At 37.0% G+C, this 13,698-nt stretch overlaps 1 protein-coding gene across 4 annotated transcripts in view; it reads left to right on the top strand.

Moving 5' to 3' along the window:
* The window catches only part of MID1 (midline 1), a 249,910-nt gene that overhangs the window by 197,527 nt on the left and 38,685 nt on the right, over positions 1-13,698 (top strand). For all 4 annotated transcript variants that reach the window (XM_048329100.1, XM_048329093.1, XM_048329111.1 and 1 more), the window contains one exon: positions 12,616-12,723. In XM_048329100.1, the coding sequence (XP_048185057.1) occupies positions 12,616-12,723 (108 nt within the window). The remainder of the gene's footprint in view (positions 1-12,615; positions 12,724-13,698) is intronic.

Genomic DNA, 13,698 nt, shown 5'->3' with positions numbered 1-13,698 from the left:
TTTGTTTTGTTTTTTAATCAGAATTAACTATCTAGATACTTATCAGTACTCAAATGTCATACATGAAATATATTTATCTTCCAAAGAAGATATGTGGTTACAGGTCTCTTAGTTGCTTCATTTACATATTCTACTCTGAGTATAACAAAAAATCTTTAGCATGGTGGGATCTGAACCTATACTTTCCCCCTGAGAAAAGGTGAAAAAAAAAATCACCCAAAAAAGGCAAAGCAAACAAAACCAAACCAAACAAAAAAACCAACCAAACAAACAAACAAAAACAAAACCAAACAAAAAAGAAAAAACAAAAACAAACAGAAAAGAAAAAACAAAAACAAACAAACAAAAAAACTATCAACCAACCAAAGCCAAACATCCCCCTATTCTTCCAAAGAGATAATCCTATCTGTATTTATATCTGCTCCACTTCTCTGGAGCCTCATTAACTTCACAGAGCTCAATAAAACCACAAAAGGTTATCCACAGTATCAGACATGAGGTGAATGGTTTAATTTCTTTATATAGGCACCAATAATGCCAGGCAGAACAACTGGAATGACATTAGTAGGTAATGAGAGACAGAGATAAGGCACATTTTCTTCTTCCGTGTCTGAAACTCAGAGCAAACCTCATGAAGCAGATGGGCTCAGGACAGCATAAGGCCTAATCTTCATTGGTGGCCTATGTCCAAGATGTGCTAGGTCTGTAAAATTTAAAGTTCCTCCATCTTCTCTGCAGTTCTGCAATATATTACCAGCTCTAAATTTAGTATCACAAAGAATCCAACTTGTTCAGCTGGTAACAGATGTGCTACTGTCCCTGGAGTCCTGTTTTAGAAAATTTCTCTGTAGACATAAAGCAATCACAGCATAGTTGTTAATGAATTCCTACCATGTTTTATTCATCAAATTAGTCTAATTAGCATTTAAATTAGCAAAATATTAAGAAATGAGCTTCAGTCAAAACCTTGGACCTCGGCCGTGCTGGAAATTGGGCAAGTGGGATGTGGAAGTAAACTTTAAAGTTATCTCTGTTTCTCAGAGCTCTGTGAAGAGTTCAGATAGGATGTGCATGTCTCCAGCACTGGAGAAGCTGTGGCTTAGATAGATTTTCTGAAAAGTCAGTACACTCCTTTTCTGCTTGCTTGCTTATAAGAGAAATTCATCCCAAGCCAGGAACCCAAATGAAAAAAAACAATATATAAGCTAAAACATTAATGATGCAAATTTAAAATTAAAAAATATTTGGAAAAGTTTCCAATGACTGTATTAGTTTTGGCATATGAACTCACTCAAATGTTGAAACTGAACAGGAAGTTAATTTTTCAGCGAGTGCTTTCTTTTTCATTTTAGATATATTATATTACAGATAATAATGTAAAATACATTGTACATCATTCGTAAACATATAAAAACATAGGTTTAAAGACTTCTGTTGCCTACTTTGATTTTCCTTACCTAACTTGAAATAATTTTAATTTTGATTTAGCTTTTGGGGGCTTTAAAACCAGTTTAAAAAAAAAATAGGAAATAAGTTTTCTGTTTCACATATAGTTTGAACTTTGAAAAACAAGCCAGGAAGGAAATTATTATTATTCCTTGTATTAAAGTTACCAAGATTTTATTCTGAGATGTATAAACTTTTGAAAGTCATGCTAATTACCATTTATTTGTAGCTATAAACGGTAACATTTTTTTTAAGCCTTTGTCATGTCATAAGCCAAAAAATTCAATATGACATGAAAAATTAAAAAGGAATGTCTTTTTTTGGCTTTTGATATGGAGCAGAAACTGATGTTTCCAAAAATGAACAACGAACAGGCTCTTTGTGTTTTGAATAAATGAATCCCCGCCAGACAAATCAAATGTTGTCACAAAGACACTGTTTCTCATCAACCAAGTGAGTTGTCAGTGGCTTCCCAGGAACCAGCTTTATGGCAGATTATTGATCCACCTTTACATCCTTCCCAACTGTAATTTCATCTATAGCAAAGGCCAAATCCCAATCTCTCTATTTTAAAACTAATGCTTATTCCTTTCTGAAACAGTTATCTTCACTTTTTTCTCCCACTAGCAGGCAAGGACTGATCAGTGATGTTGATTATTTGGAAGCTGGAGGCCTTCCAGCCACTGGGGAGAGGGTATCTGGTTTGGCCTCTCATCACAGCAATGGAGGCATAAACCTTGCCTATTTTTAGATGGAGTTTATCAATTTATGGCAGGATTTATCCTGATGGAGAACCTCATCTTGGGACACTCAGGAAGTTCACTTCCAGTCTTGCATTCCTGTGGGTGGTTCTGGTCATAAGAGCAGGAAAACCTTTGTGAATAAATCAAGCCAAACATGTATTCTTTACTGCTTTAAGTAAGATATAATATTAAGCATTTTATAATAATAATTTTAGTATCTGAATGTCTGCTTTCATGCCTAACATGGATGTATAGTCTGTGCTAATAGCTTACAGTAACAATTTTTAAGATTTCATTTTCTCAAAGGGAGCCACACCCTGAAATGTGATTGCTTGAGAATGTAACACTTTTCTGTCCCCTTTTCTTTCTGTTTCTTTAGGAGTACACTGACACACTGGTTCTACTCATCTTTCAGACACATCTCTAACACATTTTTTGTTTTACACTAATTTTTTTATCTTTCCACTCTCCCTTCCTCTGTAATCCTGTCTGGCATTACTTGGTTTTGCAGAAACCCTGAAGGCTGTTAATCAGGAAAGATTTGTTTTCCTTCCTTAGAGACCATGGCAGGTCTACAACCTCATGCTTTTGTCCTGGCTGCTTTCTGCAGAGCACCTCATCACCCAGGGCAGCTTGCGGGGTTGGCTCTGGTGAGGCAGCTCTGCTCCTCACTCAGTGCAGGGAAGGCAGCAGTGGCTGCCTCCCCTGGGATGGCAGGGTTGGCTGCATAAAATGATAAACAGATTCATAGGATAAAATCGAGCCTTCTCCACAAACTGAGAAAATTGAATAGAAATGGCTACTGCTTGGATATATATTTCTTTGTAGTCCTAGTTCACAGCATTCACACATCTGACAGTATCTGCAGAAAATTTTTTAAGGACATTAAAAACTGTCTTGGATAATTTTATCTTTAAATTTTCTTCATCGGCCCTTTCACAAGTCTTCCAAAAACACTGTGGTAAAATTGGGATTGACAGGCCCAGGATACATGGTGAATCCCTGGGTGACAGCATCCCTGTGGCCACCCCAACCCACAGCCAGGTTTCCCTCCATCCTGCCGGGTGCTGGAGTGATCCAGTGTGGCCTTTAGCACACCTGCCCTGCCTGTGAGCACTGCAGCACTGCCACCCCCCCTGCACGCCTGCCACATGCAAGGTGATGGGCTGCATCCTGCTCTCCTGGCTGTGCCTCTTCCAGCTGTATGCAGCTCAGGATTTAGCCACTTCTTAGTTGAATCAGGAAAGGTTCTCCCCCCTTGGTTTTAGTGTTACAGGTTTCTCTGCCCGACAAAGTGCTGTGTCACAGAAAATTTGCTTCTTTGTCATAATTTCCATTCTATGACTGTGTGAGGTTTCTGTACAAGTCTTTTAGATCACGGCATTCATTGACATAAGGCACAAATTTGAGCATGAGACTCTTATGCCAGTTACTTTTTTTCTAGGCAATTTGAGTTTTGTTTTTGGACTGTTTTTCTCATCTCTTCTAGGAAATACATGATTAAATGTCTGTTATATAGTCAATACCATGAAGCTTCTCATCTGTTAGACAGAAATATAATCTGAACTCAGCTGGAGGAGAAATTGCAGCAATTATCTAGGGGGGAGGAGAAAGGAAATAGGTTTTGCTTGCAGACAGCTTTATAACATCTGTATTTCAGTCTTTCTGCTTGTTTTGTTTTGAATTCACCAAACGTCAAAGGAAGCGAATTCTGGACAACACTGTAAAATAATCTTTGGTTGTATAAGGAAGAGGAGGCATTTTCCTCTAATTGTGTAACCCTCAATCCGCTGCATCCTTTGCTCTTTGTATGTAATGGAAATGCTCCGTTTCTAGCTCACTTCTGAAGATCTGCTGCAGGCTAAATCTCAGCGTAAAGGTCCCAATCAAAAATCGGGTTTTTGTATGTCAAATGGTGTTTTTAATAGTCGTTATATAATCAGCTGCACAAAAAGTGGAAAAAACCTTTATTTCACTGGCATAGATACTCAACACTCACACATACCAGATGCATTTATATCAGTGTAAAACAGTAGTGCAAAACCAATGAAGAGAAAATGGCAGAACCTAAAAATCCTGCTGTTGCCATTTTTATAGATGGCTGATAAAAAAGAAATGAGCCAAACACGAAAGTTACATAACAATGGAATTTTGAATTTCTGGTAAGATTTCTTCTACAAGATAGTTCCTTCAAATTTTGCAACAAAATGCAAAATTTTTGTATGAGATACCTATGGTTTCTCTGTTACTTTAGAGACAGCAAAATCAAAACTCATCTGTCAATACAATTCCCAAAAGGCACTTGAACAATAAAGAGGCTTTGTCTGTGACAATAAAAAACAGTGAGTACTTTGTTTTCACAAATTTTCATGGTACTCACTCCTTGAGATTTGGGATTATTTTTGTCAAAACCCAAGTAAACTGAGAAGTTCTCTATAGGAAAATTTAGTTGGAAAGCCTGTATGTAAATCCTGCTGTCTAAAGCACAACAAATGGCCTTCAGAGCCACTCCTTATTTGGAATAAGGAGTCTATTTTGCTGGGGATTTTGGGGGGTTTTTTAGGAAAGGACCAATGGGTTAGATAAGTGCTTACCCTCACTGTGGAATATGTGGGATAACTTGTCAGATAATTTGGAATAGATCTCCACCAAAATTTGCTTTTTCCTCTGCCCCACTATCTTCCATTTTTGTGAAAATGCTTGTTCAGCAGCTCATTTATTTGCTATATTTAAGTGCTAAAAGTAAGTGATATTTTTTTATTTCTGAAATAGACAGGAAAATATGAGTTGAAGGAAACTGGGAGTTCTCACTCACAGGAAGGTACAAATTAGCAAACATGATGATATTCATAAAACCCTAAGATGGGGTTTACAGCACTTGTTTTTTCGCAGAGAGTTTCTAATGAGAGAAGGTACAGGAGACTCTTTCTCTACTAACATTAATTTGATGAAATATGTGGCATGATCTATTTTGATTTCTAATTACTTTCATTCTACATTTAATTCCACTCTCATAAAAGTTGATTTCATTCAATGGAAACCTCAGGTACGCCCTAGTCAGAGTCTAAAACTTTATATAGTATCTGAAAAGAGAAACTTTAGAAATAAAAACTGACAAAACAAGCAGCATGGCATATGGTGATACAGAATATTCATTCAAGGATGTCCCAAATTGCATGCCTAGTAAGCCGTAGCCTAGTAGTCAAATACTATTTCCCTAAAGAATTATTAAATTGATTTTAAAAATTACTAATGCATAATTTGCCCTAACTGTGGAACTGCAGCACTTATGTGTACATTTTATGTACAGATTAGGCACGTGCTGGAGTATGTTACAACCATTTTTTGTACCTTCCATAAATTGGAGTCATAGTTATGGTAAGAGGTCACACAGATTGTATATAAACTAATAGCAGATCTTGCCACTGCCTGCTAAGGTGGCCAGTTCTGATTTGCTCCACCTCTTGCTTTGTCTCATATCCAAATGTTCAGATTTTTGTTAGACTGATATTCTTGCAAGAATTTTTCCTTAGACTAGTAAATGTAGCTTCGTTCACTATTAACCCCTGGTTAACTAATGCAGCAGGTAATATTTTGTGCCTGCTATCAGAGACTGTAACTTGTCAGTCCAAATGTCAATTTATGGAACCTACTGTCTCTGAGACTTTTATTGTTATGGTGATGCCTTTTCCTGGTCTTAAAATCAAGAGGCATACACGGTTAGAAGGGGAAAAGGGATTTTACCTTGGTATTTATTTTTAAGGATCCTTAGGTGTACACGTCCAGGTCATATGCATCGAGATGTACCCCACCGAGTCTTTCCCTGTGTCTCTGTGTCTCTGTATCTCTATGTCCCTCCAACACTGGGTATAACATTATAGGTTTTACTAATTAGCATATCTAGCAAAGATTCCCCAATGAGAGGCTCAAGTGAGCCCCCCTCCCCCCCCCCCCCCCCCCCCCCCCCCAAGGAACCTTCCCCTGGATGGTTCTATCTTGGTTTACAGAATATGTTCTGGAGAGGACCTTGGGGTCTGAGGCACACTAATCCCTAATTACAAAGTTTCTAAAATGTTTAGTCTCTTAGCTTGACAAACAAGTCCAAGAATGTAGGCAAAAAGCACTAAGAATACAGAAGCTGTAAAAGGTATAACAGGGGTATAAAAGAAAAGGCAAAAATCTTCATGGCATCAATGGGAACAAAATATTCTTGAATTCCTCATTTTTCTGCCTAACATAAACAGCTAAAGAGTAACTAGAGCAGCAAGGAGACCAAAGGCACTGGTCCTCTTGTGAGCATGTTAAACACTACACTAAAGATGCTGGATCCTGCGTGACAGTTTTAAGTATTGAACTATTGTTTACAAGTGCACTAGTTTCAACATCATGAAAGGATGGGCAGTCCTTTGAACTTCTGAAATTATTTGATAGTTTTGTTTTTCCACCCTAAATGAAACACATGAAGTGGAATATTTTGCTCAATATGCAACAAAGGCTTAATGTCAGCAGGAAAAACAAAGTAAAAACAATAAATAATTAAATATTGTTCAATTTAAAAGTATTTTCATTATTTAGGTTTAAAGAAAGGACTAACCTAAAGTGTAAAAAAAATAAGCAAAAATAATGGGATTCCTATAATTTTTTCCCCCATGGAATTCTGGGGGTTTTTTTGTTTTGGGATTAGATTGTAAATGTCACCAGGGGACTTCTTGATGTCTTGCTGGTTAGTTTCTCAACAATGTGCTTCAAAGCACAGTAGGACAAAAAACTTTAAAACAATACTTTAGTAAGGAAAATGAGTACTTCAGTCTTCTAAAAAAGGTTTACTTTTAGTCAAGATTGGGGCAGATAGTCTTATCTGCCTGACCCAAAGTGGTTTAGCTATCCTGGCCTAATCGATCCTTCATTCACAAAATTCCTACGTAGCCAGAGTAAGCTGGCATATTTTTGCACTGACCTTTGTTTAACCTGCACTGAGACTGCCTCTAAACACAGGTCTCCTGGTTAGATATAGATGTGGAATGCAAACAAAAACAAAGCCTCTGGCACACTTGAGATGGAAGATGACCATTTCGCTTTTTTTTGCACCATTTCAGAGTAAAGAATTTGTAGAAGATCCATTCAGATGGCAAGCTGATTAATATCACATATTTCCAAAGGCACAGTTTGTCATCACAGATAAAATCAGATTTACGCAGACTAGGGATAAATCTGAAAAAGTTATTTTCCAAGAGTTGCTTTTGCTCTGCAGAAGACTAAATTAAACAACATGTATTATCAAACAAGGATATGAAATAAAGAAAGTTTGAATCCACAACTCTCATTCAGTATGGTCATAAAAAAAAGGGAAGAAATTTTTTCATAAATATACATTAATGACTATCCTCTGTATTTCCATTAAATAAATAAATTAAACATGGATGACTTTAAAATATTACATTGATGTACTGTAGCTCTATGAAGAAAATTACTCTCTTTACAACATAAAGTAAAATAAACAGGCCTCTCTCTTTAGAGCAGTATAATCCTTTACTTCATCTAGGGACCAAGATCTAGGGATCCAAGAAAATGTGTTCCACATCTACATGACAATGAAGAAAGTTTTCCTAGAACAAATAGGTATCGGCCATTATATGTAAAAATTTTAGATTTTTTTTAATCTCAGTTTCTAGGTTTTGTGTAAGAAGAAATTCAGGCTCAAATATAGAGTGAAGTTATGTGGCAATGATGTAACAGGTTTTGAGTGGAATAATTTGATTTACTTTTCTGGTATTTTTGTCTTCTTGTGAATATACAGTAATTGTTTTCTTGTGAGTATATAGTCATTCTATAACCATCAACTCAAATGCATAAAGAAAAATTCATACCTCTTCTTTGCCTGTACAGCCACAGCTGCAAAGAATTTATTTTTTTAAGGAATTGAGACAATTTTTAAATCATGAAGCTGAAACTCAAAGTCATGTCGCAATTTCCAAAGATCAGACTCTTCCTACAACCTACTTTCTTACATTTTGCATAAACAGCACACGACTAGTAAATAAAAATTGCTCTGGTTTTGATGAATTTATCACAGACAGTGTAGCCTTTAAAAAGCAGACCCCCTGTAATTTAGGATGTCTTATTTTGCTTGTCACTTAGAGATTATTTGCCAAAAAGACACACGAGGATTTCCACTTGTGGAGAGAATTGCCTCATCCATAAGGAATCTCAGATGGAGAGTTTTGCTCTTGCAAGAAAAATTCTGCTGAGACACTAAAAAAAATCCTTTGCTTCAGTATATTCATTGAGGAAGTTTTCGTGGGTATGAAACCAGCCCTCTGATTCGGTTTGCTTTTGAATTAACCATAGAAGCTCCACTGTAACCTCGAATCTCTAGTCATTCTGTACTTTTGTGACTTCCCAAACATCTGCTGGGGACTTTGAAACCACCACATTCATTTTCTTATGAGCTAAGCTGCAATTTAACTCAGGTCCCTGAAGATGAAAGCCTAGGAAGCCTCTACAGAGGGCAGAACATCTTCCCGATCAGTTCTCAGCTTGTGGAGCTGGGAACAGCTGGCCTGGTCTCCCCTTTGGGTTGGGAGGCCTTGTTGTTTCCAGCTTCCAGACAGATATTTGAGGAACCCCCATTTTTCTTTATTTTAACTACACCTACTTCCTGAGGCAAAGAGCAACAGTCTCTACCCATCTGTCTGGAAAACTTGGAAAGAAACCTGAAATTTGCAAAGTTGTTGGGTTTTTTCAGTAAAGTATTTGAGGTCTGTGTATGTTACAGAAATGGGAATAAATTCCCCACAAAAGCAGGGGGACTAGAATCTGTCCTTTTTCTTCTTTGTAGACATCATAGCTCTTGCTAAGTCATAAGGCCTCCTAGTCAGTTTTAAAACTGTTTTGTGGCATGGAAAATAAGTTTATAAAAATTATACCAATAAAAGACAGAGCTTTAGGTTCAAAGTATTTCTGGACATGGATGTTTAAGGAACTGGTTGATGCCAAAACTAAGTGTTTTCATGTCAGTGAAATTTTCTGTAGAAAGATGTCCCCAAGTCTAGCATAAACTCTCAGACAACAGATACATCAGATTAAGGAATCAACATTCATCTTGGGTGGAGGAGGCCCAGACTGAAATCAACCCTCTGTATGATTTGAAGTCTCTCGCAAAGTATGTGACACAGTCACCAGACCTTTATAAGGCAGCTCTCAGTCTCTTAACAAACTCCTTGGAAAGAGGGCTTGTTTTTTAATGTGGAAAAAATGTAGAATGTAAAACCTCAAATATTTTCACCAGACAGAGCTCACATTCCTTGGACTGCCCAGCTGGAAGTTATTGTTAAGGTTGCTGTTCATCAAAGGACTCAAGCAGAAGGAAAATTCTTATTCTGGTATTTTTGTAGCACCTGTACAGCAGAGCCCTGATCCATGCCTGTGGCTCTTTGACACATGACCATGTGCCTTTGGTCTGACATACAACTCGTTGGGAACATGCAAGTAAATAATATTCAGTGGTAATCTCACAAATAGTCCCTTTAGGGCCACAGCTAATATAGTGCACTTAAAATTATGCATGTGCTCGATTATAAAGTTATTACTGAATCAGAGGCTTTGTGGGCTGAAAATGTGATTAAGGAGTATTTCAGCTTGAGAAAAGCTCCCATATTAAATGTTTGAGGTTTTTTTCATACAAAGCTCAGACATATCATATAATTTTAGAATATTATTTTCATTTTTAACAAGTTTGTCCAAGCTATAAAGTTGGAAATGTCTTCAAATGGAGTTTATAAAAGAGTATACTTTTCAGATTTCAAAGAAAAAGAGAAGTCTGCAGTCAGTGCATTAAGAAATCCAGAGATTTTTTCCAGGCATTTTGTTTTTCTTAGTGTAGAGCTTTTTAGGTTAAGATCCAATTAATACATTATTATTCAAATCAACCAGAGCATTAAATGAAACAATGTTGACTTAACCTTCCTGTAACTCTGTGTTTCAAGACAGTTATCCCAAAAATTAATTAGGTCTGCTTGACAAAGTAAATTGGTGATGTAAGTGGTGCTAGAAGTAACACTTTGAGTGGAAGCTACTCAAAAATCCCATGAAGTGTTACCATAACTAAGTGCCAAAAGTGTTACTGTAATTAAGTGTTGAAGTTGGCTGTGGCGTGAGCCGACCTTGGTATTGATGCAGGAGCTGTGCCCGCGTGCAGTGGATGTGATCGCTGCCTCTGGCTGAGCCTGTGTAGGATTCCCTGCTCTTTGGTGGAATTTCAGTCCACTAGTGAAACTGAAATCAGGGCTGGGAAACTGGTGCACAGTACAGCTTGTTGAAAGCAGCTCTGCAGAGTTTCATGACAAGTAAGATGCGCGATGCAGCTGAGGTGGTGGGACACCAGGAATAGAGGGAATAGGAGGAACAGTGCTGATTGACTCACTTTTCTAGGTTACCTGAGCTATCAGTGAAGAGACAGTGGCACTGCTAGAGGATTTGGGTGAGCTGTTTCATGCTCCGTCTCTCCTCATGGACTGTGGCGAGAAGCCAGGCAGGGCAAACAGCAAATGTAAGGAGATCCATGGGCACCTAAAACAGCATGGTGGGAATACATTCTACATCTTCATCAACACTTGCAAATACATATGACCCCTTCCAGAAACAAATGTATTCACTCTTTATAATCTTGATGTCTTGATTAATAATTAAGCCTCTAAAATGTGCAAACTAATTTTATGAAGATTTGAGATGTATAATCCAAAACCTTGATAAAAGCAGGTCTTTATAAACAAGTCCCTCTTTGCCTGGAGGACACTGCGTATTTCACATAAGAAGGTTATTTGTAAAATTGGTTCTGGTCCAAATTTAGATATATAAGCATTTGCTTAAGCTTAATGAGTTCCATAATGTGCTTACAGGTAAATGCATGTTTAAACACATTGTTGGAAGGAAAGAAAAGAATACTGATGCAGATCATGGGGCTCGTCAGACTGAAAAAACAACCAAGAGGTGCAATATAGTTACTTGTCATCTGAAACTATTCCCCATTGTTGTTCACCACTGACTCTTACTATCCCAGTGGAAAAGGTGACATGGCTGTAGGGGCAATTAGCCAGGGCTGAAAGCTGCTTTACCTTCTTACCCTCTTTAAGCAAAGTGCAAATGGGAACATAGCTCTGAAATGTCCTTTCTTTTTTTTCTTTATTTTTTTTTTCTAACATGATTAGAACTTTTTACCTTTTTCTCTGACTGTGTAAGCTATGTGTAAGCTAAACATGCAACTGCTGAAGGGGAAGTACTTTTTTCTGGTTGTACAGAATATTCACTTTTCATTGAAAAAGTCAGTCTCCTTCAGAAACAAAACATATTCATCCAAGAACCCAAACTTTTCTACTATAGGTTTTGTTTTCTTTTTTAAAAAGAAGTCAACATTTACTATAGAAAGCTAATATTTGCACTAAAAAAGTGCTTTTTGCACTAAAAAAATTTCATTTCTTCATATATTTCTACTCTAGAAAACTACATGAGCGCATTATTTTCTATCTGATTCATTGCTGAGGCAAAACAGGAATAATTAAGACAGCCAACACATGCTTTGGTATAGTTGGATATTTGGTAATTTGAATCTTTCAGGAACCAATATATGGATATAGATGGTATCAGTAATTCACTGTCCTTTCCAGTAAAAGGACTTGGGATCATTAAATGCAGCTGGAAGGAGATAGGTTCAAATCCATCTAAAAGGAGGCAGTTGTTCACTGTGAGTTAAGCTGTGGTGCTCATTTCTGTAGAATGATGCAGATTCCCAACACTTCCAGGGTTTGAAGGAGAGACTAAATAAATACACGTAATATAATTATTCTGAGTATTAGTAATGATGTTTAATTGTGTCTGGTTCAAGAAGACTGAGCTGCAAGTGGTTGGAGGACAAGAAAACATTCGTGGGAGTCATCACACACGTTGGTACTCCTTTCCCCCTAACGTTGTTTACTGACAGATGCTGGCACTAACAGCAATGAGAGGGGATACTGCACCAGATGGACTCTCTGATCCAGTACTTGTGCTCCTAAGAGCACTGGTGTTCACTGCAGTGCTTTATGTGGCTGCAAACTGTGACGTGTGAAGCACCTCCTGAAGACACCTCGCTTCTCACTGATGTGTGTTAGAGCTGACACCACTCAATACTCACCAGAACAGACTTCTCACTGGAGTTAGAAATATCCGATTATCTATTTGCAAGTCCTGCCTCTTGCAAACAAGATATTGAGATTCAATTCAGTACTTCACAAAATCCAAAAGAGGGGACTTAAAATAACACAGATCATACATGGAAAAGAGCAAAAAAAAGCCAAACCCAACATTTTAGAAATTGCGATTTTTAAATTAGAAAATGGAAAAGGAAAATGTCAAAAAAAGGTTTTGCTAATCATAATGTTTTACTTCGTAGGTAAATGCCTCCCGCCAAGAAACCAAGCTAATGGAAGAATGTGACCAACTCATTGAAATAATCCAGCAAAGACGACAAATAATTGGAACCAAAATCAAGGAAGGAAAGGTAAAAGCTTTAATTCTTTAGATCACAAGTGGGTCAACACTGTTTCCTTTTGATTGCAGCTTTTTTTACTGCAGATATTATTAGCAGAAATTTGTGAAAGTCCTTGTGTAGTCCTTGGCTACTGCTACTTTCATGTAAAGAAGAATGAAATCCTTGAAGATTAGTATGCTAGACCTCAACTGTTTATTTGGAATTTCTTTCACTACAGGTGATTACAGATTTTAAGGATAAAACCAGAAATGTGGTCATGAAGGCTAAATGACAATTAAATTATGTCCACTTAATGTTTCCTTCACTCTGTTATGTGCCTGACAGTATTTCCCCCAAAGTTTTAACTTTAACAAAATGTCACAGCATATAGAATCGTCTTGCAATTATCTTTTTTTTTCCCTAAGTACTTCAATTGTTTATTCAAATACTATTGCATAAAAATTTTGTTCCAGTCATTGCCATTTGTGAGAATAAGAAGTCTTAACTTATTTACAAAAAAATATATTCAAAAGTGTGCAAGAAATTAAATTAGGTATGCATTTCTAAGTCCTGAAGTTCCATGATTATGAGTAGCAAACACATTGAGCAGGAAAAATCTCTGATATTGAAGTTTCAACATCTTTTGCTAGCTAACTGTTAATTCATAAATGCGTTAGAGTTGAATTTATGTTTTTATTTTCTACATACAAGGTGTTTACTGTTTAACTCCTAAACTAACTAAGCCAGATATTCATTCTTCTTGTGTGGGAAAAGCTCAGCAAAGGAATAATGTCAAGCGCAGGTTAAATGGTTCATGTGGCTGTCAAGATATTCCAATTAACTTGAAATGAAAGGCCTGTAGGCAAGGGCTAACTTAAACACGTTTGAAACCACAGGTCCCGTACACTGTGTGACAAAACCTGAATTTCCTCATGCTGTTAACAAAATATAATCCCCTTCAAATGAAGTAGATGGCCTTCTTCGTTTTTGTTTCAGCTGTGTTTC

The sequence above is a fragment of the Corvus hawaiiensis genome, chromosome 2 (assembly GCF_020740725.1).
Source record: "Corvus hawaiiensis isolate bCorHaw1 chromosome 2, bCorHaw1.pri.cur, whole genome shotgun sequence".
In the NCBI taxonomy this organism is placed as follows: Eukaryota; Metazoa; Chordata; class Aves; order Passeriformes; family Corvidae; genus Corvus; species Corvus hawaiiensis.
The sequence above is the reverse complement of the archived record's forward strand: the minus strand, read 5'-3'. Positions and strand labels throughout refer to the sequence as shown.